At 46.7% G+C, this 27107-nt stretch overlaps 1 protein-coding gene across 4 annotated transcripts in view; it reads right to left on the bottom strand.

The window, feature by feature from the left end:
* LOC112245488 (E3 ubiquitin-protein ligase SMURF2-like) overlaps positions 1-27107 on the bottom strand; it is an 89462-nt gene that overhangs the window by 23226 nt on the left and 39129 nt on the right. For 2 of the 4 annotated variants that reach the window (XM_024413609.2, XM_042302424.1), the window contains exons 2-11: positions 26443-26481; positions 23410-23557; positions 19053-19186; positions 16172-16237; positions 15567-15651; positions 14966-15049; positions 13549-13766; positions 9910-9994; positions 8409-8567; positions 8063-8131 (exon numbers count right to left, since the gene is read on the bottom strand). In XM_024413609.2, coding sequence (XP_024269377.2) covers positions 8063-8131; positions 8409-8567; positions 9910-9994; positions 13549-13766; positions 14966-15049; positions 15567-15651; positions 16172-16237; positions 19053-19186; positions 23410-23557; positions 26443-26481 — 1087 coding nt within the window. The remainder of the gene's footprint in view (positions 1-8062; positions 8132-8408; positions 8568-9909; positions 9995-13548; positions 13767-14965; positions 15050-15566; positions 15652-16171; positions 16238-19052; positions 19187-23409; positions 23558-26442; positions 26482-27107) is intronic. The other 2 variants (XM_024413610.2, XM_024413608.2) reach the window with 1 other exon arrangement.

The raw sequence follows: 27107 nt of genomic DNA, 5'->3' as shown, positions 1-27107 counted from the left end.
GCATTCTCCAAAGTAAAACAGGCCCAGTGTTCCGCCAGTCCGTATCCCTGTATAATCAAGTCAGCTGGTATTTATTTTATTGGCAGTGTCGAGGCCCTTCCATGTCAAAGTGAGGGTAAGGCTCGGCTCGCGGGGCTGAAAACCACTAGGAACACACACACACACACACACACACACACACACACACACACACACACACACACACACACACACACACACACACACACACACACACAAAACACACACACACACACACACACACACACACACACACACACACACACGGAAAAGAGGTCCTTAAACAAAATAGAATGAGTTTCTCTTGGCTCCGGTTGGGAAGCCCTTGAACCATATAATAAAACATAATTTGAGCGTTTTCGTCGAGGGCGCGCAGGGTAATTAAAAATAAATTTCGGTACAGTTAGCAGTCTCGGGTTCCCGATTCGGAATGACCTCGGCATATTTCTAACTGTAAATATAGAAGTACAAGTGCGGCTCAGTCGAAAGTCACTCTGGCGCGGAGACACACAAGGGGAAAGAGTCGAGGGTTCCTTTCTGTGACGAGCCTCCATGAAATACGACTATCCGGGTAGAAAGACAAACTTTCAAATTCAATCTAGGAGTATTATTGTTATTCCAAGCTAGAAGAACAAGGCGAGGAGAGAGCGAGCGATGCCAGAACAGGATTCACTGGACTAAAGCGGTCACGATCATGAAGTTGGCACAGGTTTGGTACCGAGGTCCCAGCGAACCAAAAGCTCCTTTATTGAGCAGGGCACTGGAAGTACTACCTAGGTAGAACCTCCCTCTCCCTGGCCCTTTACACTTCGCCTGAACAGTGGAGAGAAGGCCCGCCAAGGGTCGTCCGAGCGGCACTGCCGTGCTGACTACTACCCACAAAGGAGTGTGTGTTTGTGGCGCTGGAGCTCAACCCTCAATCACCAATCATCTCCCCTGGCTCCGGAAAGGAGGGGAGACATTCCCATTGGCAGTGGATGGGAAGGGATGGCCAAGTTCTCCCTAAGGGAAGACAAGGGAAGAATTGCACTATATAGGGAATAGGATGTCAGCCAATCACTACCCTAGCACCACAAAGGTAGCTTTCACAAGCCTGGGGCTGCCTCCCTGTCTCACACTCACACAGAGCCCCCATAGACACTGACAATAACACTCTGCTTACAGACAGGATGTTTATAGTATTTAGGCTACATAAAATATGCCTATAAGCCACAAAGACACAAACAAAACATGACAGACTAAAAATACATAAAGACCCATCCAAAGGCCTTGACAACATAACGCTCTGTTTACAGATATGACGTTTACAGAATTTAAGTGACATAAAAAGGTGTCTATATGCCACACACTGTGATACAAACAAAACACAAAACTTCAAATATATAAAAGATTGCTTATAAAGACAGTTATTCGCTGACCTTCATTTCACCAGGTAAGTTCGACGCCCCATTGCACACCAAATATAAACGACTCGCTTGATAAATATAACGCAGACATTGACGTAATGCTGCAGAAATATAGAAGTTTAGTCAGGAACATACATGTGAGACAGACCGTGTGGCTGAGTGCAGACCACAGTAATGTGGATGTGAGAGACATGTCTAGCAGTCTTGGAACCAGCTACCAGCCAGTCAAATATAAACCGGTCAGTGCTGCGTTGACAGAACAGCAGGTAAATGCCACTTTACCCGATTATACAAATTCATTCATTTTCTCTCTATTCTAGCGATTATTTTTCTATCCCGCCGACCACCAAACCACTAGCAGTGGGCTAGTCTGTCTTCTCACAGTCTCTATGATTATCGGATTCAAATGAATTCATCTCTCCATCTTTCTACTCTTCTCCATTACTCTTTCATTTACTTCCTCTCTCTTTCCTCCACATCCAATCACACCTCTCTCTCACAAATCACATGTCATTCTTCCCCTTACTATTCTACTCCTCTCCTTCTCTCACTCTCTCTCCACTACAGGAGAGACAGCGCGAAGGAGAGAGCGCGAAGGAGAGAGCGAGAGAGCGCGAAGGAGAGAGCGAGAGAACGTGAAGGAGAGGGCGAGAGAGAGAGAGAGAGAGAGAGAGCGAGCACGTGAGAGAGCGCGAAGGAGAAAGCGAGAGAGAGCGCGAGAGCGCGAAGGAGTGAGCGTGAAGGAGAGAGCGAGAGAGCGTGAAGGAGAGAGCGAGAGAGCGCGAAGGAGAGAGCGCGAAGGAGAGAGCGAGAGAGCGCGAAGGAGAGAGCGCGAAGGAGAGAGCGAGAGAGCGCGAAGGAGAGAGCGAGAGAGCGCGAAGGAGAGAGCGAGAGAGCGCGAAGGAGAGAGCGAGAGAGCGCGAAGGAGAGAGCGCGAAGGAGAGAGCGCGAAGGAGAAAGCGAGAGAGAGCGCGAGAGCGCGAAGGAGAGAGCGCGAAGGAGAGAGCGCGAAGGAGAGAGCGCAAAGGAGAGCGAGTGAGAGCGCGAAGGAGAGCGCGCGAGAGCGCAAAGGAGAGCGCGCGAAGGAGAGCGCGATGGAGAGAGCGCGAAGGAGAGCGCGAAGGAGAGAGCGAGCGAGAGCGCGAAGGAGAGCGCGCGAGAGCGCAAAGGAGAGCGCGCGAAGGAGAGCGCGATGGAGAGAGCGCGAAGGAGAGCGCGAAGGAGAGCGCGAAGGAGAGAGCGCGAGAGAGCGCGAAGGAGAGAGCGAGAGAGCGCGAAGGAGAGAGCGAGAGAGCGCGAAGGAGAGAGCGAGAGAGCGCGAAGGAGAGAGCGAGAGAGCGCGAAGGAGAGAGCGAGAGAGCGCGAAGGAGAGAGCGAGAGAGCGCGAAGGAGAGAGCGAGAGAGCGCGAAGGAGAGAGCGAGAGAGCGCGAAGGAGAGAGCGAGAGCGCGCGAAGGAGAGAGCGAGAGCGCGAAGGAGAGAGCGAGAGCGCGAAGGAGAGAGCGAGAGCGCGAAGGAGAGAGCGAGAGAGCGCGAAGGAGAGAGCGAGAGAGCGCGAAGGAGAGAGCGAGAGAGCGCGAAGGAGAGTGCGAGAGAGCGCGAAGGAGAGAGCGAGAGCGCGAAGGAGAGAGCGAGAGAGCGCGAAGGAGAGAGCGAGAGAGCGCGAAGGAGAGAGCGAGAGAGCGCGAAGGAGAGAGCGAGAGAGCGCGAAGGAGAGAGCGAGAGAGCGCGAAGGAGAGAGCGAGAGAGCGCGAAGGAGAGAGCGAGAGAGCGCGAAGGAGAGAGCGAGAGAGCGCGAAGGAGAGAGCGAGAGAGCGCGAAGGAGAGAGCGAGAGCGCGAAGGAGAGAGCGAGAGCGCGAAGGAGAGAGCGAGAGCGCGAAGGAGAGAGCGAGAGCGCGAAGGAGAGAGCGAGAGCGCGAAGGAGAGAGCGAGAGCGCGAAGGAGAGAGCGAGAGCGCGAAGGAGAGAGCGAGAGAGCGAAGGAGAGAGCGAGAGCGCGAAGGAGAGAGCGAGAGCGCGAAGGAGAGTGCGACAGAGCGCGAGAGAGCGCGAAGGAGAGCGCGAAGGAGAGCGAGAGAGCGCGAAGGAGAGCGCGCGAAGGAGAGAGCGCGAGAGCGCGAAGGAGAGAGCGAGAAGGAGAGAGCGAGAGAGCGCGAAGGAGAGAGCGAGAGAGCGCGAAGGAGAGAGAGAGCGCGAAGGAGAGAGCGAGAGAGCGAAGGAGAGAGCGAGAGAGCGAAGGAGAGAGCGAGAGAGCGCGAAGGAGAGAGCGAGAGAGCGCGAAGGAGAGAGCGAGAGAGCGCGCAGGAGAGAGCGAGAGCGTGCAGGAGAGAGCGAGAGCGTGCAGGAGAGAGCGTGCAGGAGAGAGCGTGCAGGAGAGAGCGTGCAGGAGAGAGAGAGCAAGAGAGAGAGAGAGCAAGAGAGAGAGAGCAAGAGAGAGAGAGCAAGAGAGAGAGAGCAAGAGAGAGAGAGCAAGAGAGAGAGAGCAAGAGAGAGAGAGCAAGAGAGAGAGAACGAGGCAGAGAGAGAACGAGGCAGAGAGAAGGAGAGCGGGAGAGAGAAGTGAGGAGAAGAAGAGTGAGAAGAGAGGAACCTCATTGCAGAACAGTAGTCTGCACTTTGGCGCATATCTCACTTTCCTCTCCTTCCACATCCTCCTTTGTCTTTCGCTCTCTCATTCTCTAAATCTCTCCCTCGCTCTGGTATACAACTATGCATTGAATTCCTTTTCCATCTTATTTTCAACCCTGTAAAGTGTGACAACTTTTTTCCTACCTTTGCCTTACATGGAATCAAATAACTCGAAACCTCAATCAAAATCCAAAGCACCATTAAGTATGGGCTCCGTACCGTTCTGTTTATCTAAAGGTCACACAATGCAACACAGCATACTGTCACCACACTGTCTCTTACAGCGAGGTAACACTTATCGTGAGCTCATCATCAACAGCATGTCCTCTCTGACAAACTTAAATGGCCTGAGGAATCCCGGCAAAAAACATTTATCAAGCGTGGGCCATGGCGGTTGTTGGGTGAAATATTCTGAAATCCTGGGGCTGATCGAAGACAGATGTGATGCTGATTGCAGGCCAGGCCTGGCTGCAGCACCGCTAGGCTAGCTAGCTAATATGTTTTCCAGCAGCTTCGAGCATAGCTTTCTGGGATGGGCCAGTAGGGGTGTTACTGGAGCCAGGGGAGCCCTCAATGTTTGGAGGGGGTGACACACGCACACACAATCATAAACACATAATTGTGCAAACAAACACACTCAATTCATAAACAGGGTTCACACACACACTTTGTCCACCCTCCCAGCCCCAGATAGCTCACTCTCCTCCCCAGACAGTGTGAACATCTCCATCAGACACATCAGCTGCATCATTTGGTCTCACTTTGCCTGTTTACTTGCCTGTCGTCAGTCAGTACGGACTGTTTATAGTTCCGGCTGAGAACCAGTCAGCAATCAAACAAGATGTCCGTGTTCTGCTAAGTGCCTTTAATACCCAATAAAACGCGATTGTGCGAGAGACAACAAAGAAATAAAATAAAGAAAATGTTGTCTTCATAGAAGTGTGCTGACTGAGGGGGTGGAAGAAATGTTGCCGAATTGTAGCCTTGTTTCAATGGAGTGTACACAAGTAGTCTGGGGGTTAAATTCCAGGGAGACACAATTGGCTCTTGACTAACTGCCATCTGAGGAGAATAGTAACACACACACCTGTGCTCAGCACAAACACACACACACTAACACGCACACAGGTGCTTAAAACCATACTCGTATCTACTTACACAGCTATACAGACCACTCTCTAACAGTCTTTTGTAAAAATACTAAACAGCACTAAAACACTAGAATACGATATAGTAGTGATTAGTGGTGTAACACACTTCTAGGTACAAGAAAGGCCTATACATAGCCAATTAAATAAGACACTATTGGATCCAACTGCTGCCACCAAATGTATATTATGCAAGTCAACAGTGTGTAAGTTTATTACTTTGGTTTGCATTGCTTTACTTTTCCCTCATCTGTGAAGAAAAACCACATTCCAAGTGTTCAAAAGTAGCTTCTTTCAGAGTGCTGCAAATCTTGCCCTCAAAAGGGAATAAGACAGTGTTGTGCATCAGCGTAACAGCAGACCTATAAGCTTGCTGCCAGCTCTTAGCAAACTGTTGGGAAAAAATTGTGTTTGACCAAATACAATGCTATTTCTCGGTAAACAAATTAACAACAGACTTTCAGCATGCTTATAGAGAAGGGCACTCAACATGTACTGCACTGACACAAATGACTGATGATTGGTTGAAAGAAATTGATAAGAAGATTGTGGGAGCTGTACTCTTAGATTTCAGTGCAGCCTTTGATATTATTGACCATAACCTGTTGTTGAGAAAACTTAACTGCTATGGCTTTTCAACCTCTGCCATATCGTGGATTCAGAGCCATCTATCTAATAGAACTCAAAGGGTTTTCTTTAATGGAAGCGTCTCTCAAACATGTAAAGTGTGGTGTGCCGCAGGGCAGCTCTCTAGGCCCTCTACTCTTTTCTATTTTTACCAATGACCTACCACTGGCATTAAACAAAGCACGTGTGTCCATGTATTCTGATGATAAAACCATACACACATCAGCAACCACAGCTAATGAAGTCACTGAAACCCTTAAACAATTGCAGTCCGTTTTGGAATGGGTGGCCAGTAATAAACTGGCCCTGAACATCTCTAAAAACTAAGAGCATTGTATTTGGTACAAATCATTCTTTAACTGCTAGACCTCAGCAGAATCTGGTAATGAATGGTGTGGCTGTTGAGACTAAAGTTGAGTTGAGACTAAATTACTTGGCGTTGCCTTAGATTGTAAACTGTCATGGTCAAAACATACAGATTCAATGGTTGCAAAGATGGGGAGAGGTCTAACCGTAATAAAGAGATGCTCTGCTTTTTTGACACCACACTCCAAAAAGCAAGTTCTGCAGGCTCTAGTTTAGTCTAATCTTGATTATTGTCCAGTCGTGTGGTCCAGTGCTGCAAGGACAGACCTAGTTAAGCCGCAGCTGGCCCAGAACAGAGCGGCACGTTTTGCTCTTAATTGTAATCTGAGGGCTAATATTAATACTATGCATGCCAGTCTCTCTTGGCTAAGAGTTGAGGAGAGACGGACTGCATCACTTCTTTTTATAAGAAACATTGTGTTGAAAATCCCAAATAGTTTACATAGTCAATTTACACACAGCTCTGACACACATACTTATCCCACCAGACATGCCACCAGGGGTCTTTACATAGTCCCCAAATCCAGAACATATTCAAGGAAACTTACAGTATTATATAGAGCCCTTATTGCATGGAACTTCCTTCCATCTCATATTGCTCAAATAAACAGCAAACCTGGTTTCAAAAACAGATAAAGCAACCCCTTGCGGCACAATGCCTCTCCCCTATTTGACCTAGATAGTTTGTGTGTATGCATTGATATGTAGGCTACATGTGCCTTTTAAAAAAAAAATGTATGTAGTTCTGTCCTTTAGCTGTTCTTGTCTAATGATGTTCTGTATTATGTCAATCTGTACTATGTTTCATGTTTGGTGTGGACCCCAGGAAGAGTAGCTGCTGCTTTTGCAACAGCTAATGGGGATCCTAATAAAATACCAAACACCCAACTCACAAAGCTAGCCCCACTACCGGGGGCCATTTTGACACATGGATACTATTTGTGCCGAATGACCAGATGTTGATTTCACAAACACGCGTCTCGTGCCAAACGCTGTTATTGCAAGGTTTCAACTGAGAATTCTTATTTTTTTTTTTAAATGTTGTTTTCTTACTAAATGAAAAATGACACATTCTTTATGTAAGACAAGAAATTCAAGCTCCCTATATCATAGCTTAGATTTACCTCAAATCAAATCAAATTTTATTTGTCACATACACATGGTTAGCAGATGTTAATGCGAGTGTAGCGAAATGCTTGTACCTCGTTCCCAACTGGGTTTAGCTACTGCCCTTCACCAGCTCCCTCTGTGTCCACCTTACTGTGTGCAAAGCAGCGTGGGTAATAGCGTGGTAACTGGATGCCCGCACAACACACACACACACACCTGCTGGCTTACTGCAGAGTGAGGACTAGCCTAGCAGCATCTGATCCACATTACATTGCGTTTCCTCAGTAGTGGAATGGCTCCAGCCCTAACCCCAGATCCAGCCCAGAGGCCTTTCATGGCATACCTGAGGTTCAGCTGAGGCAGCGCGCTGACAGACTGTTTGCGCACAGACAGCCAGGAGTGTGTTTAGTGAACCTGAATGGCATCTGTGAAAATCAACCGTGGCGAAGCTACACACACAGACGGCCCACTGGTAGGGTCACACGTTGTTAGCATTTTTTTTCAGTCTTACGCTGCTGTCGTGATGTCTGTGTGTGAATATAAGTATGGTGAAAGGTTGCTGAGTTTGCACACACGTGTGTCTGGTTGAGTGGTGTGTCAGTGTTGTTATTTGTCACCCCTGAAGTGTGGTGTGTGTGTGTGTGTGTGTGTGTGTGTGTGTGTGTGTGTGTGTGTGTGTGTGTGTGTGTGTGTGTGTGTGTGTGTGTGTGTGTGTATGTATGTATGCATGTATATATATATATATAGGGAGGAGGGTTACCTGAGGTTAGTGTTCTGGCTCTGGCTCTCCATGGCCACGCGGGAACCGTTTGGACCAGGGCCGTTTGGACTAGGGAGGAAAAGAGGGAGAGAGCAACAAACCAACACTGATATAAAATGGGACAAAAAGATCTGACGCCATCACACAGCAGATGGATTCACTAACAGCAGGCAGAATGCTTCCTCAACATTTTTGCTACCATGATAATTTACTGTGATCTAGAAAATAAGCAAACCCAGTGTTTTCAGCTAAAGGCATGACCCCTGAGTAGACCACTAGATTAAAAGTAAAGACCCCAGCTCGAGTCAAAGGTCACAGCCTGAATAGTGACAGTGTTTGCACTCACTTGAGGACCAGGTGGAGGTTGGCGGAGAGGCGCGGGTCGGTGAACTGCGTGGTTCGGTTGTTGTGGTCCACAAAGTAGACGCGTCCCGTTGCCGTGTTGCGGATCTCCCAGCCCGGCGGCAGAGGACCCAGCTCCTCACAGTTGACGTTGCTCAGATCCCTGGGCATGAAAATAGGACCACAGGAGACCGTGAAGACAACTAAACCATAACCACGTAAACCCATCGCTCACTCAACCTAGGGTGCTAAAACAACAAGGGTATAACACAATGAGCATAATAATACAGTATTTACTACTATTATCATTATACTTTATTGAGTATTAATCTAGGTTAATGAGAGTATATTATCTTTTATAGTGTAAGAACCAGGATATTATAGTACAAATCGACTTGTAAACACAGTCACTACTGTTGGCAGTCTTTATTCTACCAGTTAGGTAGGATTATTGAGTGCAATTTGTATTTTCTAAGTACACAACAAATATTTTCTTCCAAGTATAAAAAGGACATCCCAGAGGCATGCCTAAATTCAACTCAGAGTTGGATCGATCGCAAAACATCTGAGAAAACACTTGAATAAATTCCAAAAACTCCCAATCGGTCTCTACTCCCCCATAGACCTACATTCTTTGCTGTTGAAACCTAAAACCCTGAAGTGGGATGTATTAACTGTCCACTAAGGACTCATCACTAAAGCAGTCTGCACATGCCTGGCTAAGCTGTTTCATTACATAATGGGTGTTTGTAACTCGTTCTGGGCCAAATGACAGGATATTGAATCTCTGAAGACCAAGACATTGATAAGTTCATTATTTGGGATAAATCGGTGTGCTTGTGTGTGTGTGTGCGTATTAGCGCATCAATGAACAAGAAATACTCAGTGGAGGTGAGGAAAGGTCAGGGTTCACAACCAGGGCGGCAGGTAGCCTAGTGGTTAGAGAGTTGGGCCAGTAACCGGACGGTTGCTGGATCGAATACCCGAGCCGACAAGGTAAAAATCTTTCGTTCTGCCCATGAGCAAGGCAGCCCCCCGCCCTTGTTCCTTGGGCGCTATGGATGTCGATTGGCAGCCCCCTGCACCTCTCTGATTCAGAGGGGTTGGGTTAAATGCACATTTCAGTTGACACATTTCAGTTGAAATACATTCAGTTGGACAAGAAGAAAACAGACTGAAACAGGGAGGTCTACCTAGACATTTTATGACCCGGGAGACAGACCAAAAAGACAGTGAAAGATCAATTGTCAACGTTTCTAGTCAATGTGAAGGAGAGAGAGCGAGTGACAGCGACAGATTGCTTTACGTATGGCTATTTTGAACCTTCATTATTGTTGTTGTCCCGTTGACAATATTGATTATTATTTTAATTATGTTTAATATTGTAAATCTCCAAAGTAAGCTTGGGCAAATGTACATTATTACCTCATGTCAATAAAGCAAATTGAATTGAGAGAGACCGAGAGAGATGGAGGTGAGTGTGTGTGTTTCATAGCAGTGTATACCTGGGCACTCGAGGGTCGTGCCATGTGCTGACGCCCGTCTGGGTGTGGAGGAAGTACACCTGGCCCTGCTGCGTGGTTCTTTGCTCTGAGGGGCACAAAAAGACAACGCCGTGAGAAAAGCCGAGGCAATCTTAAATGGCACACCCTTTTGTTCTTCAATTCTCTCAACTTAAACGGCACACAAATCTGTATTTATGTTCCAAAAATCTGGACAGGACACCAGAGTGAACCACCCAGTATGAGTGCATTGACGGTGACAGGGCACCAGTGTGTGTGCCCGTGCATGCACATGTAGTCCCTCATTCATTCCCATTAACCCCGATTTCCTTCCGACACCACATATTCCACCCAGCTCACCTCTCCCTCCCTCAGTTCCACCCAACGGGTCAAGAGTCACTGACTGAGTCGAAGGAGAAAAACGCCCCCTGGCCTTAAGTGAGTCACCTCTGCCAAGAACATTGGGCATTTTCAGGGGCATGGATCCCCACCATTCTAACTGAATGGCATTCATCACCACCCTTATCATTTCCTTCACAGACTCTCTGGTTCAGTTCTTCTACAGAGCTCTGTGTTGAGCCTGGAGTTTATGCAGTTCAACACAGAGGCGCAGGAGATATACACTGAGCTTTCGACACCTTGTAGAGTCCCTGCCCCGACGAATGTTTGGTATACACCGTAAATCCTCATCATTTATGAACTTGCTAAGTTGTGTCGTATATTAAAATAGGAGGTAGAAATAGAGGATGGGGAACTTCCACAGAACAGGGAGATTGTGGTGACTGGTGGGCTGGCGTTGTAAATCAGTGTTTTGCTACAGCATATTAAATAATGGTGCAATACACTCGACTGTTGACATCCGACATGTCAATGTTTTTAGTTGTATCTGTCCCTATCAAATGAATCTCGTCCTCAGGCTAACCACTACCATATATACAGAGAGAGAAAGAATTGGCTGGCGGACGTGATTACAAGCAAATAAGCCATTAAATACATAATTTAATTGTGTGTTGGTCTCTGGCTGTGAAAGTCAAACTGGTCCAACACTGTGTGCATGGGGTGCTCAAAATAGCTGCAATCCATAGCAACAGCCTAGCAAACACCAGCCTGTAGTACTTAAATCATATTGCATAATGTATGTAATACGTTCCATCTGCATGTATAATGTATACAAGACTGAGGCTGTACAGAGGGAACAATAATATCTGACGCTTTGACAAGGGCAGACGTGGGGTTGACCAAAAACACCCAAATGAAAACCAGTTCCCCTCGAATGCACCCTTTCCTGTCCTCCACATGGGGGAAATGTTCTTTCTCTCCCTTCTCTTCAATCGCTCTCCTCCTCTTTGGCTTGCTCCGCCTCTCCATCTCTCCTTTGTGGGAATATCACTGCACTGCGAGAACACTTTGGAGCGCTGGGAAGTGTTCGCAAACACGGGGAAGAGAGAAGAGGGGTGAGGAGAGAAGAGGGGCCTTGAAAACACAGCCTGCGCTGATTGCAGCTGTCATGATGTGGTGCTGTGGGAAGAGGGAAGCTGAGAGAGGGAGGAAAGGAAGGAGAGAGGGGGAGGGAGCTGAGAAACGTAGGGAGGGACAGAGGGATCTAGAGAGGCAGGGAGGGGGAGAGAGGGAAGGAGGGGTGAAGGCTGTGGTTGTAGCAGCAGGGAGATTGTTGTACTACCCTCTCAAAGGCTGACAACAAAGCCATGTTTGCCCTGGTATTACGCTGCTACAGTAGAAGTCGGAGGTTTACATACACCTTAGCCAAATACAGATAAACTCTGTTTTTCACAATTCCTGACATTTAATCCTAGTACAAATTCCCCGTCTTAGGTCAGTTAGGATCACCACTTTATTTTAAGAATGTGAAATATCAGAATAATAGTAGAGAGAACGATTTATTTAAGCTATTTAAGCATTCCCAGTGGGTCAGAAGTTTACATACACACTCAATTCGTATTTGGTAGCGTTATCTTTAAATGGTTTAACTTGGGTCAAACGTTTCGGGTAGCGTTCCACAAGCTTCCCACAATAAGTTGGGTGAATTTTGGCCCATTCCTCCTGACAGAGCTGGTGTAACTGAATCAGGTTTGAAGGCCTCCTTGCTCGGCACATGTTTTTTCAGTTCTGCCCACAAATGTTCTATAGGATTGAGGTCTAGGCTTTGTGATGGCCACTCCAACACCTTGACTTTGTTGTCCTTAAGCCATTTTGCCACAACTTTGGAAGTATGCTTGGGGTCATTGTCCATTTGGAAAACCCATTTGGACCAAGCTTTAACTACCTAACTGATGTCTTGAGATATTGCTTCAATATATCCACATAATTTTCCTCCTCATGATGCCATCTATTTTGTGAAGTTCGCCAGTCCCTCCTGCAGCAAAGCACCCCCACAACATGATTCCCCCCCCACCCCATGTTTCACAGTTGGGATGGTGTTCTTCGGCTTGCAAGCTAAAAAAATCTTTTTCTCCAAAAAAATACAATCTTGTCCCATGTGCAGCTGCAAACCGTAGTCTGGCTTTTTTATGGCGGTTTTGGAGCAGTGGCTTCTTCCTTGCTGAGCGGCCTTTCAGGTTATGTCCATATAGGACTCTAAGAGACAGAACACATCTCCTTCCTGAGCGGTATGACGGCTGCGTGGTCCCATGGTGTTTATACTTGCGTACTATTGTTTGTACAGATGAACGTGGTACCTTCAGGCGTTTGGAAATTGCTCCCAAGGATGAACCAGATTTGTGGAGGTCTACCATTTAATTTTTCCTGAGGTCTTGGCTGATTTCTTTTGATTTTCCCATGATGTCAAGCAAAGACGCACTGAGTTCGAAGGTAGGCCTTGAAATACACCTCCAATTGACTCAAATTATGTCAGAAGCTTCTAAAGCCATGACATCATTATCTGGAATTTTCCAAGCTGGTTAAAGGCAGTCAACTTAGTGTATATAAACTTCTGACCCACTGGAATTGTGATACAGTGAATTATAAGTGAAATAATCTGTCTGTAAACAATTATTGGAAAAATGACTTGTGTCTTGCACAAAGTAGATATCCTAACCGACTTGCCAAGACTATAGTTTGTTAACAAGAAATTTGCAGAGTGGTTGAAAAGCGAGTTTTAATGACTCCAACCTAAGTGTAGGTAAACTTCCGACTTCAACTGTACGTGGACACTGCAGGGTCCATGAATTCCTTTCACTGATAATTACAGTGTGTGCCTTCATGTGTGTGTTCGTGTGACACTGTAGCTCTGAGTCAGGTCAGTTGAGGTGTGTTTATGTAAGCATGTGACTGTGCTTACAGAAGCCTTTGGCACATCATGCTGGCTGAGTGAGCGAGCGTGTCTCTCTCTCCTCGATAATGAGTAACTGTACACATATCCCTTAGGTAGGTCAGGCAGAGGGTGTTGTGTGTCTCTGACTGCACCCCTGTCCTCTGCCCTCTCCATATCCCTTAGGTAGGTCATGCGGGTTTGTCTGTGTGTCTGTAACCACATCACCTGACCACCATATCCCCTAGGCAGGTCAGGCAGTGTGAAAATTAGTGTGTATACATTAGTTATGTGAACGTGTGTGTGTTAGTGTACATGTTTGTGTGCAGGTCTTTGTATGCCGGTACGTTTTTCTTTGTGTGTGTGGGTCTCACCGTATCCCTCTGGCAGGTCCGGCGGGGTGTGGAGGTGGGTCCTGCTCATGTAGTTCCTGTGTCTCTGGGAACGGACGCGTCTCTCCTGGACCCGCGGGTCACTGCCACTGCTGGGCAGCACACCGATGGCTGCCCCGTTGGGTGTCATGACCGGCGTGTTCTCATCCACCACGCAGCTGAGGGGCCGCCCGGAGGGGCTGGAGTACTCAGACGCCGGCCTGGAAAAGGGGGAGGGACACACACACAAATAATGAGATAATATCTAAGAAAGTGTGCACATTTGATTGGGTATTGTTTGTGTGTGTGTGTGTGTGTGTGTGTGTGTGTGTGTGTGTGTGTGTGTGTGTGTGTGTGTGTGTAAACGTGTGACGGCGTCAGACTGTTTGTCCCCCTGCCTGTGTGTGTGTGTGTGTGTGTGTGTGTGTGTGTGTGTGTGTGTGTGTGTGTGTGTGTGTGTGTGTGTGTGTGTGTGTGTGTAAACGTGTGACGGCGTCAGACTGTTTGTCCCCCTGCCTGTGTGTGTGTGTGTGTGTGTGTGTGTGTGTCTGTCTTAGTGGCAGTCTAGTCCATGAGAGTGGCAGGAAAGCAACTGATAAGATGACTGGTCAAAGGGTGCGAGAAAAGGAGAGGAGAGAGCCCCCCCTCCACTCCCCCAGACCACTTTGTCTGGCCATCCAGGGCCGCTGACGCCTTGGTTCCCCTTCGACAACCCCGCCCCACGCCTTAACCCCTGCCTCGCCCACCTCCTCTCCCCTAACCCAATCCCACAGCACACCCCTCACGCTTAAAAGAAAAATAGGAAGGCCAGCTCCAGAGGGGTAATTTATTTGTTTGCTTACTTCCCTATTGGCTCCACTGATACGGGGGCCAAGTAAGGAAGGCAACAGTTGTTCCAGGAGAAAGGTGGACCAAGCCAAACCTGGCTGGCCCTATTTATGGGACTGAGCCTTTCAGGAAATTGATAGGAACTCACTCATTAGGCTGCCCTGTGACTGGTTTGTTTTCCATTTACAATAGTGCATGGATTGCCTATTTTCTGGGTCAGCCAGGCACAATATACTACCAGACAAGCTTGGGGTTGTTGTGGCATATAAGCCATGGTTTCCCTTAGGACTCAGATGGGAGAGGTTGAGTGCCCTTTTTAAGGAAAACGTAAGGAAGATAGACTAATAAACAGGCCAGAGGTGAAGAGGGAGGTTGATGATGTGTTGTATTATAAAGAATGTCTGGACTATTTATGTAAATTACAGATGATGGATTTGACCTTTGGTACTCAGTGTGTGAAGAAATGGTCTGCTGGATGTTGGCAGCACTCCAGGGTCAGTAGCTTCTGAGGGAGATTCCATCTGGTGCAAAGGTAGGTGTGTGTGTGTGTGTGTGTGTGTGTGTGTGTGTGTGTGTGTGTGTGTTGACGTACCGGGTGGGCCTCTCCCATTGAGTGGTGCGTGTGATGTGGTTAAGGTACTGGATCCGACCAGAGGCTGTTCTCCGCTCCTCCCAGCTGATACAGACGGACAGACACACAGGAAGACAGACACAGTGAGCAACAGACCAAGGAACAAATATTTCCATATGCATTAGAATTGTTTTTATCCAACCAGATTCAATATGCCCCTATTCCAACCAGATTCAGATCAACTTTCAAGCTAAATCTTATATAATAACAAACAACATAAATCTAATAGCGGATTTATGCTTGATCCGGCAATCCGGCTTGCAGAGGCGAAATCGAGCCCCTCACAAATTTTTAAACAACTAAGAGGGTTCCGTATAACATCGGCATGACTGGTTGATGGTAGGTGGGGGCAGGATGTCCTGTATAAACACAAACTCACTTCCTTGACAACAGTTCTGCTCAACAGCTCTGCTACACAAAGTGAAATAAGTATGAATGCCCTGACTTAAAATGCTGTACGGCCAACGCAAACGCCAGATTGGCCATGCAGCGCCTCTCATTGGAAACACGCAAACTGGTACATAATGTAGCTTTAGTCTTAAGAAACATCCGGAGGCCTTACCCATCAGGTAAATCATTATCAAACAGACGGCTGCAGTCCACCACGGGGCCTCCTGTGCCGATACGGTCTCTGGACTGTAGACTCACTGGAGACAGGTGACAACAGCAGCAGTTAGAACAATATCATGCAATGCTGTATTACTAAGGCCATGAGAATGAGATTATCCTAACCGTAACCTGACCAAGGGAAACTCTCGACCCTAGTTGAACTGGGGCTCAGTGTTCTTCCTGGTCAGGTCACAGTCTGGAAAAGAACTCCAACACTAAAAGCAGTGTGTGGTGTGGTAAACCCAGAGTACTGAGACACCGGATCCAGAGAGCCCCGTCTGTGTTGTGCAAACAGACTCCGTGGAAACCTAAGAGGTCAAAGGTGGTTTTACTTAGAAACGAGACGACGAGCTACTCGGACAGTCATGGCTTTCCTTTCAGACAGTCCGATGACAGTGGCGAAACATCCACCAGACAACCACAGGTTGGGCCAAAGTGTGTTTGTGTGTGTGTGTGTGTGTGTGTGTGTGTGTGTGTGTGTGTGTGTGTGTGTGTGTGTGTGTGTGTGTGAGTGCGCGTACTTGTGAGCTGTCCATAGCACTGCACAGATCTACTCACCAACTATCTGGCCTCTCACTGTGTCGTTGTCATTGGGGCCCAGCTTGTTCAGGTCCAGTCTCTGATCTGTGGGGTTAGAAGAAAAACAATATTAATTAGCAAAGAATAACTTATTATTCCCCAAGGGAATTTCTAAAGCTTAATGGAATTATATCTGTCTGGCCTTAGCATTGAATAAGGACAAGACAAACACTGCTATAACAATACTGCTATGTCATCACCACAAGAGCAACATCATACCAGCCAGCAGCATCCCACTGCTGGCTTGCCTCTGAAGCTAAGCAGGGTTGGTCCTGATTGGTCCCTGGACGGGAGACCAGATGCTGCTGGAAGTGGTGTTGAAGGGACAGTAGGAGGCACTCTTTACCTCTGGTTTAAAAAAAGATCCCAGGGCATTGATTGGGGACATTGCCCTGTGTAGGGTGCCGTATTTCGGATGGGACGTTAAACTGGTGTCCTGACTCCCTGTGGTCACTAAAGATCCCATGACACCGTAAGAGTAGGGGTGTTAACCCCGGTGTTCTGGCTAAATTCCCAAGCTGGCCCTCATGCCATCTTGGCCACCTAATCATCCTCAGCTTACAATTGGCTCATGCATCCCCCCTCTTCTCCCTTGTAACTATTCCCCAGGTTGTTGCTGTCAATAAGAATGCATTCTCAGTCAACTTACCTGGTAAAATAAGGGTTAAAACGCAATCCTCATACAACAAACCACTTTCCCTTCAAAACAAGAGGTGAAGAAAACTTTAATACCTTGGACAACAAGAGAAATATGAACAGATGATGACTAACAGTCAGAGCACGACATCAAATCTGCCTATGAACAAGACCGTCAGCCAATGGAAGGAGGCCTACACTAATAAAGGGGTCTCCATTTCACAGTGCAGGTTAAGCCCTGATCCCAAATCAGCCATAGCTGCTCTCCCTCTACTCATCCCAAAACATCCTAGACATGTCAGCTCCTATTAGCTAACTCTTTGGTCTGGGTCAGGGGGAGCAGAAAGTGAGAGCACACCCTAGGCTACGGGAGACAGGTGGTGGTGGTAGTGGGGGGGTGTCTTCCTGACAGACAGCACTGTACTGTGGATTGGGGATCTGTTCCGGATACGTGTCTAGACTAAACAGGGGCGGCCTGGGGGTTACAAGGCTGGAATAGTAAGCAGCTTTCAGAGGAGTAAAAAAAGAGACTAAGTGAAACTGTATCCTGGCCCTGCAAACATCTGAGGTGCATTGGAAAAAAATAAAGGAAAGGGCGGGGGGGGACAAGCTCAGATGAAAGGAAAGAGCAGGAGAATACAAAGGGTACGGGAACCAAAAATACCACAAAAAAAAAACACGACACTGTCTACACAACATATGTAGGCTTAATTACCAGTGTATCAACAGTACACGTCTCTCTGTATACAAGTCTTGCCACCCAGACAGTGCATAGACGATATAACGCTAAAATGACTGACCCATGTATACATTCTATACATACTGTCCGCCATCACAGACGCACCAAAACCAGTTTAAATAAACTATGGTAAAATAAGAAAACAACAAAAAGGATAGAATCCTGAGGCCTGCCATTTGTAACTAGGACAAAGAGCTCTGAGGTTAGTGTCCAGTGCGTGTGTGTGTGATGCTACAGTAAGTTGCAGTACAGGAAGTTGTAGAGCTGTACCGGGCCAGACTGTTAGGAAACGGCGCGGCAGCAGAAGAGGCCCCTAGAGACTGTGGTGGCTGGACCACAGACAGACAGGCGGGCGGGGGCGGGTTATGTGAGGGCTGGTGCTTTGCGACAGCCTGTCTCCCTTGTTGTCCACATCAGCAGCATCTACCCATACTGACTGGCTTCAGTGCCACACTGTCTGACTGACAATTTCTAGAGGACTCTCACCACTTAGGGAGAAAACCGCTGAGTGGTATAGATAGTTATACAGATATACTATAGATGGAGGGTGAGGAAAGTAGGGCAGTTAGATGTACAATTAGGACTACATCACAGCATAGCAATATACTGTAAGTGGAGACAGCTAGTTTAACAGCCTAGCTAGCATCTTTAACCGTTAAATGTTATAGCTTGGCTGAAAAGAGCAATGCTCTATACCTACGGTTGTTCACTGCTAATGCTAGCAGTCGGGGTGGGACCCAGCCTGAATGCAGCAGCTAACGGCTAACAAGCCAGGTAAAACAAAGGAATAGACTTTCCAGAAAGTACTCATTAAGAAGCAGTCACTGCAAGAGTAGAAAAGGGAGACAGCTCGTCTACTTCACATACAGTTAGTCTGTGTCTGAAGAGACAGCAGGCCGGGTGTGTGTTTCCCTTCACGCTAGAGGTGGAAACCCCAGGGAGTGTGTTTGAGCTGGCACCGCCAGGCATGGTCGAGACTCCCAACTCCCAAGAGCCCCCTATCCCGCTCTCAATGGCATCCGTCTCACCAGGCCAGGCAGCGCCAACATGCTCCGTGCCCTAGCCAGCCAGACTGGCACCTGATACCCAGGGAGGGAGCGGGCAGAGCGGAGCAGCGACAGTGCCAGACTCCCAGATGGACGTCAATCAATAGGGTTTAATGGCAGGTGTGTGTGTGTGTGTGTAATAGGGCCTTCTAGGCAGTGGGGCAGGACAGAAACCTGTCTTGTCTTTGATGTGGTCTATAAATCAGATCATGCGTTGCGTAATAGGAGTGGAATAATGATGAATAGAGGGGGGAATGTGTGTCTGGGTTTGAGTCATCGTTGGGAGGTTTTTTGCTGTCTCACACTAGACAGACCACCGCTAGACAGACGCACACTGTGTAAAGCACACTCACACATTCACATACATTTTTGCGCAAATGTGCACGGTCCCAAATTATTTATTGCTCTAATACATGCTTGAACGCACACACACACTTACAGCCGGTGTCTTTGAGGCGGTTGATGGCGTTGGAGAGAAGGCGTACACAGCCCAAGAAGCCGGCCCCCTGCTTCTTGTGAATCTTCTTGTGGTTCCACACACTGATGGTGATGGAGTCAGACTTCCCAATGTACCTGTGGATGATAGAGACAGTCCCTTTAATATGAGTCACTAAATACATAACAGACCAAACGATGTACCTGTGTGTGTGAGTGAGTGAGTGAGTGAGTGAGTGAGTGAGTGAGTGAGTGAGTGAGTGAGTGAGTGAGTGAGTGAGTGAGTGAGTGAGTGAGTGAGTGAGTGAGTGAGTGAGAGAGAGAGAGAGAGAGAGAGAGAGAGAGAGAGAGAGAGAGAGTGAGTGAGTGAGTGAGTGAGTGAGTGAGTGAGTGAGTGAGTGAGTGAGTGAGTGAGTGAGTGAGTGAGTGAGTGAGTGAGTGAGTGAGAGAGAGAGAGAGAGAGAGAATGTGAGCGAGGTAGTCGTTTTAATATGCATCTTTTAATATCTTTAAATGCATCACTTATAACACTGAGTGGGTCTGTGTCTCATCAGTGTGCTTTTGGAGTGCCGAGTCATTATCCCAGGGTAACAGCAAAGCTAATAAGGAGAGACGTACATCTCATACACACCTGCACATACATACCGAAGAGGATGACCTACTAAAGAAACAAGTGTGTACACAAAGTCACATCACAGAACATATGGAGGGGTTCTGATGTCTAAATGAATCTGATTACAGTGTGCCAACTGTCCACGGTGACGACGATGAAGCTGCTTGTCTGGCTATAAGGTCAGCCTAGTCATCATGAATCAGAGAGAGTAGAACCCCTCGTCTCCCCTCTCTCCTCTGCACCACAGTCTCCCAGACATACAGCACTTACAGTAACACACACTGACTGGTCTAATTACAGCTTTCCCAACACTGCTGCCAACTCAGCCCTCCTCCATGGGTACGTATATATCATGAAGGGTTTCCTGGAGAAGAGTTTCCCAGAGCGCACATAGAAGATGCACATGGCCCATACTGTTAAAGGGAGTGGGGAGAAGTTGTCTAGTCAGTTTTCAAATTTGCTCACTCACAGTGTCTCCTTTTGTCAATAGACAAGTCAGCTCAAATATCTGATACTAATATCACTGGCAACTGATGTCTGTGGACGATATAAATGCTTCCATTGAGGAGTATGACTTTTTGCATAGTTCCGTCTTTGAAGGAGTGATGGACAGAAATGAAATGAAACTTTAATCTAAGCACATTAAATCTAAGCTGGTTTGTCTTTTCATATTAAAAGCCTTGCTTGCATTGTGGGTTGAAATTTCCACCTGCTGTCTGATCTAGATTTGGATAAAGGCTTCAAAACTAAGCCAAGTTACTCCACCTCTACACTGTGGTGGTAATGCATGGGCCAACAACATGATTTGGAGTGTGTGTGTGTGTTGCAAACCCAGGCTGCGTTTAAGGGGAAATGAGAGAGCAGACCAGACAGTGACCTAGCGTCTGGGGCTTTGAAAATGAGGACAGGTAAACACAATTTCCTCAGTCAAAATGACTTGAGGAAGACACACGTGTACACACACACACATTTGTGAAACCATGTGCAGTCTGGCTTTGCAGGTAGAGCCCGTGATTAGAACAGTGCTTACCACAGCAAATTAAGGAGGAGAAAGAAAAACAGAGAGAGAGAGAAGGAAACCCTCTTGTCCATGCATACGGCTAAGTATAGCTATATGATAATACCACAGTATAGTAAGTATTACTTACAGAGCCTCAGTCTAGCTAGTCTGAAGAGCTTTTCATTTCAAGTGGGTGTAAGCATGCCAATCAGATCTCGGATCAGTTTACTCTTCCAAATCCCTTACCTCATTAGGGTGGAACACTTAACTGGCCTTTGATCAGTTTCTAAGCTGATGATTCAACAAGTTTGCCAATTCACTGGTTTGTGAGTGATGGTGACTGGTGAGCTGGGGTGGCACAATGGGAGACATCTAGTCATGCCACTTGGTGCCCAGTCACACCAGTCTGCCAGCTCAGATAGGGTTAAAGGTAATGAGGCTAGATATAGACATCTAGACTAATCAATGGCCTAGACAGACTGGCAGACGACACCGTCACACTTCCTCCCCTGGCGGCTGGCGAGACCAGCTCTGCCTTCTGGGATGACAGCACGGCAGCCACCTGCTCTGGGTTTCCTGTGCCGAGAGGGACGAGCGATTAGGGAACCGGGGAGGGAGAGAGGGGAGGAGGCTGGTGAGGAGGATAGCGTGGTCGGTGCAGTGAGAGGAGGAGTGTGAATGGGTTTTCACCAATCAAGGCCTCTGAAAAGTACAACCGTCAATCGCATCAATTAACTTCTCTATGGAAATATGAAATATCGCCTTCTACCGTATAAATTGATCAAGGGCTCTAACATACAGTATGAAGCTAAAATGGGTCACATATTCACCCAGATTGGTTCCCACAGAGGGCAGCGACAGCGCTTACGGGCCTTGTGCTCTAAAACAACCCCTTTACTATTCATGACGTCTCTAGCTTGCCTAAGGGATATACAGTGCATTAGCATCCCATTGGGAGCTCCATCACCTGGCATTCTCTAATGCTGCCTGCCCTGCTGCAGGCGCTAACGCAGCGAATATGAAAACAGAGCGGGGCAGAATGTATGCTCCTCAAGCTCCAAACACAGTCTGAACTAATACATGTTTTGACAGCTCTCTCTTTTCTGGTTTAATGGCCTCTGTCTGCAAACGTATAACTAGATAACGCACGCTGTAATTGCAAAATCAATGACTATTAGTGAAAACTGCAACGACAAAACTCAGCCTGTTTTGCAGTACACAAGCACTAGTCATTGGGTGTGTGTCACACACTCCTATTTCTTCAATGTGTACACTCATACACTCAACCCCATGCATTTCAAACTAAAAGCATTGGATTGGTGTATTTCGCACACCAGTACCTTCCATGAATGTGCACATAGGGCGGATGAAGGATGTATTCTGCAGTAACTGTAATGACCTGTAGTCCAGACGGCTACACTCCAGTAGCAGACCCACAGAGAGGGGGCTGCTGGGTAGGCTGTGTGCTGAGCAATTAGCTTGGCCTGGTGTGGAGGGAGGTGTGGAGAGCAGTGGCAACCTGCCAGCCAACAGGCTGAGGCTGAAGGCTCCATCTGTGGCTGTGCTCCTTGGCATGTCAGCCATTTCCTGTGACAGAGCCCTGGGGTCAGGGGTCACTGGCAGGGGCGACTCCCCTAAGACCAGTGGAGAGGCAAGTGTTTGAAGACAAGCATGGCGGGGGGGGCACACAAGGAAAAATAGACACAGCGAGAGAGACAGACAGAGACATCTACATGTGTGCGCAAAGCTAGCAAATATGTCTTCCTGCTGCAGTGCCAAACGTATGTTTTTTTTTGTTCTTTTCTTTCTTGGGGACCTAATTGATGATGTAACTACATTCTCTGTATTATTCAATCTGCGCATAGTGGTTTGGTGCCAAGACACCCACATCTCTGCATAGTTCCCCAATGCTTTTGTAACACACACACCCCTCACACACCCTCTCTCCCCATTTCTAGCTTTCTCTCCTCTTCACCCGCTCCCTCCCGCTACATCCCTCTCCTGTAACGCATTGCCAGTAGGTCCTTTGGGTCCAGTGGCGATTACTCCCTTGAAGAGCATGTAAAGCTTGCTGCGCAACATTCACAACACATGGCTGATTTCAGTCCAAATATTCAGTCGGACAGTCGCAATGGTTAGACTAGAGTTGCTTCTGAAATGGCACCCTATTCACTATAAAGTGCACTACTTTTGACCAGGAATTTAGTCAAAAGTAGTGCACTACATAGGGAATAGGGTGCCATTTCAGACTAGCCTTAGAGTGAGCGTGCAGCAGCCCAGTCAAAAGGCCTCAAATGGTTTATGGTGGGTGTTCCTGCACATTAGCACGGGAAGGGAGGGTAACCTGCTGCATTCCTCGCACGCTTATCATAGCAGCACATGGAGACGCCACAGCTTAGTCAATGGAACCAGAACAGCATGATAACATTGAAAACCATAGTCAACATGGGAGGTTGCGTTAGCAGTTGTCTGTAGTTCTTTGGCATCCATTATAGGAAGTGGTTTCTTCAGGAGATGACAGTGAGTTCCACCAAATCCAGACCCTAATCCCTACACACGCCAGACGTTCCTCCTGGGGACGAGGTTATGGGATGAGGGTATACTATTACTTCCTACTAGGCACTTTTGAAGCTCTGAAAGGATAAATTCCACCTTGCTGAGACAAGCTGGAACTAGGAAGACATGGTGAAACAAGGGTTTATAGGTCTAAGGTGGTCCCCCAGTTTAGAGTCTTCCCTGGTGACTTACAGGTCATAATGTTGGTTCCACTTCGGGTCCAGCGTGTTCCTCACGGTGTCCGTGGAGTGGCATTGCCCCGAGCCGTCCACCACCACTTTGGCAAAGGGGTCAGGCAGCCCTGTGGAGGAGGAGCCAAAATGGAGGATTGTATTCACAACTGTGGATGGCATAGAAACAATGGAGTCAATGGAACTATATTCACAGTATGGTTCATTTATCTAGCATGGAAAAAGTGTTGTTAAATGGAAGGATGGATATTAAATGGATATTAAATGGAGGATGTGTGCCTGAATAAGTTTCTAGGTAACTGTATTCACAGGCTGATGGCATAGAAACAATGACTATGAACAGACCTAAATTCACATAATATTAATGATCTAACATGAAGATATGTTACAGCTGAAATGGGATAGAAAACATGAGCTGGCGCACACCCAGAGAAAATCATTTTTCAGGAAAAGGTGCTGACTAAACGGCAAATAAAGTATAAGCTATAAAAAAATAAAGAGTTGGTAAATCGGATTTACCCAATAAATTACTGGGAGTTTATATATAGTGTGTGCAAACTCTCTTTTTATAGCTTATAGCTGAAATTTGAGGCAAAATGCAGGACATGTATGTGCACGTCAAAATGATAGTTTCTATTGAACTGCATTCAAATACAACAGCCGAGTCATAAGACGGCATACAAAACAGTCATTGTCAACGGACCTTTATTTACACTGTGACTCATTCAGATAACATACATAGGAAGTATTGTGTGTATATGTAGTTGTAGTTGAGCAAACAGCTCAGAAGCATGTCTTTCCACGCCAGTCTATTAGACTCATTGGAAATATGATAAGAGACGGTACACACACACTGCTACCGACCTACGCCAGATCAACGTGTCCCGCCCGTGTCATGTATAGCAGAAAGACCTGGAATGGATTGCTAGACTAGAGTAATGATGTGTATTTCAGTTGAGCTTATTCAGCAGTATTTGTAAACAAGACGTTGTTGCCAACTATTCACATCGCTGAGTTGCAATGTTGCAATCACTAGGCAGCCAACTGCATATAGGAAACAGAGTTCTCAATAGATCCACGTATATCACACGTGACACGACCTCACGATAGTTCAAATGACAATAAACATAACATTTATTAACATCATCCAGGAGAGCTGTATAGAGTGCGATATCATTTGGGCTTTGGAAACAAGTGCTTTCATGAATGCATGGCGCGGGCCTCGTTTCACATTAGCATTGTAATAAGCTTTCTCGCAATGAACCAGCCTTAAGACATTTAGTTCATTTACATATCGAATTTGATTGTTCAACATCAGTTTGACGATTTCTCATTTTGAGGCCACCTAGCATGTCCTCTTTCCACTGCTGTGGTGCTGAATTACAGTGGGAATGGGGAGTGGTGCGGGCCGGCCCAGTCATGACTAGAAGAGATCCAGCTTTTGTCAAATTAACGTCAAAAGTTGAATTGTTTTGTATTTTAGCTAACCCAAACTCTTTCCCTAACATTAACCTAATTTTCCTAACTTGCTACCAAAAGTTAAATCTGAAGTTAATTTGACAAAAGCTGCCATGACCGGCCGGCCCTGGTTATCGTAGACAGCCATGTTTAGTTAGTTATTAGGCTTACTTAAAAATTTTCATGCCTAGGCTAAATTAAATTAGAAAGGCTAGATTGTATTTGAAAACAGTTGTGTTTTGCTATTTATTAATGAAAGTGTTCATACAAATAGCCTATAGGTCAGGTCGTTCGCAAATTATATAATACAACTATGATATTTTAAGTTGTGTTTTACTGTGTAGGAGACTTGTTTTTCCTACGCTAAATGTTTTAATATTTTAAAAAGAATATCCATTGTTGATTTATAGCAGGGATCAATACGCAACGGGTAAATGTTTCGCTTTTCAATAAAACCTGTCACGTTGGTACAAGAACATTGTTCTACTTTATTTACAGGCTCTTTTATATTCTGTTAAGATTAATTACAGTAATCTAAAATGCGATTTTGAGCCCTGTGGGTGGATGCCCTAATGAGTTACGCATATGGATGTCCAGGAAATTAAAATCTTGCCAGTCACGTTGTTCGGCACCAAATTTTCCTAACAGAAACTTGGTATGCGCGCGCACGCACTCTCTCACACACACACACACACACACACAGACTGTGCTCCATAGAAATGACATACTGTGTGTGACTATAGTTAGGAGTACGTGTTGCTCCAGGCAATGATACCTCCCACAGGTCAAACTTGTTGAGTCACATTCAACCCTATGCCATACTGGCAGAGGAAGCAGGGACTTCCCTCTGCAGGTGTGTGTGTGTGTGTGTGTGTGTGTGTGTGTGTGTGTGTGTGTGTGTGTGTGTGTGTGTGTGTGTGTGTGTGTGTGTGTGTGTGAGAATGCGTCATTTACAGGAAACTGTGCCTTAAAGCCCACAGTAATCCAATACATTCAAAGGAGATGTGCAACTGTAAAGACTAAATAATGTTCCAATTCACTCGCTTTACCAAAATCCTACACTATGATAATTAGCCTACGAAGAGGACGTGCCTGTGCTTTGTGTTCCATCAGAGGTATTTATTTGTGATGGGTATCTCCGTCTCGCCATTATATAAAACTACACCAGAGCCTCTGGCATAAAGCCAATGTGAAGATAGTAAGATACAGAAACCCCACAGTTAACGACCGGCTAGCCTTTCACAGTCAGCCTAATGACCGAGGAACATTAAAATACTATTAAAACTACATTAATGGTTGCTCATCTGTGTCGGTCATAACAGCAAGCGTCAGGCATTACTAGCTCATCACCGACGCTCTTCTACTTCATTGGATATCATCGGGGACTAGCGTCGATGTGCATCATGAGTTCTATCTTTAATCTGTATTCGTCAGCCAATACTTCAGGCAGACTGAGCTCCTACGGGACTCCATCTACTGAAAGCTTCAAAGCCAGCCAGCTAGCTGACAATCCCATCCCAATGCACAGGGGGAGGACAGAAATAGCACTGATACAAAAAAATTGGTTACTACTCACGGAAGAAGTCTTTCTTTGACAAGTTCTTCGCACACAGCACTGGAAGGGAAGAGAAGAAGAAACATTAGATGAGCAAAAAATGATCAGTGTGGTACAATGGAAGAGCAATATTCTGGAGCTCTAAATATAACGCAAAGCAGCTGTGGGGAAAAAAACTAAAACCTGTGAGCTTACATATTAAATAAAACCAAAAGCACAACAGACGGCATGTGGGTCAAATAGGGGCACTGTTAGACCTCTATATGACAAGGCAAAGTCCGGTTTAGGCCTACACAAATAGTCTAAGCTACACTCCATTTCAATCCTTCACTCCAGGTATTTGGAGTCTGACAGATATTATGAAATGAGAACCAACTTTAGCTTGGAATCTGACCCCTGCCAGTACCTTGGATTCCTGCTCTGAATCCCAGACCCCTTTTGCGATAACCTCACTTTTGGGTGGTGCTCCCTCGGAATGTTCAACAGCTCAATTATTGGAGGATTTCTGGCTTGGCTCTACTTCGTCTTCATGGTTGCCGTGGGTAACCGCTGTTGTCTGTCAGCCTGTCCGCCCATTACGAGCTAGCAGAGAGAGCAGTTAAAGAGGCTTCCCTTGTAAAATATTGAGCAGACAAGCATTCTTTCCAATATGGAGCGAATCCCTAAGGTAAGCATCACAGCCAAGA

Source organism: Oncorhynchus tshawytscha, linkage group LG02 (assembly GCF_018296145.1).
Source record: "Oncorhynchus tshawytscha isolate Ot180627B linkage group LG02, Otsh_v2.0, whole genome shotgun sequence".
NCBI lineage: Eukaryota > Metazoa > Chordata > Actinopteri > Salmoniformes > Salmonidae > Oncorhynchus > Oncorhynchus tshawytscha.
The sequence above is the reverse complement of the archived record's forward strand: the minus strand, read 5'-3'. Positions and strand labels throughout refer to the sequence as shown.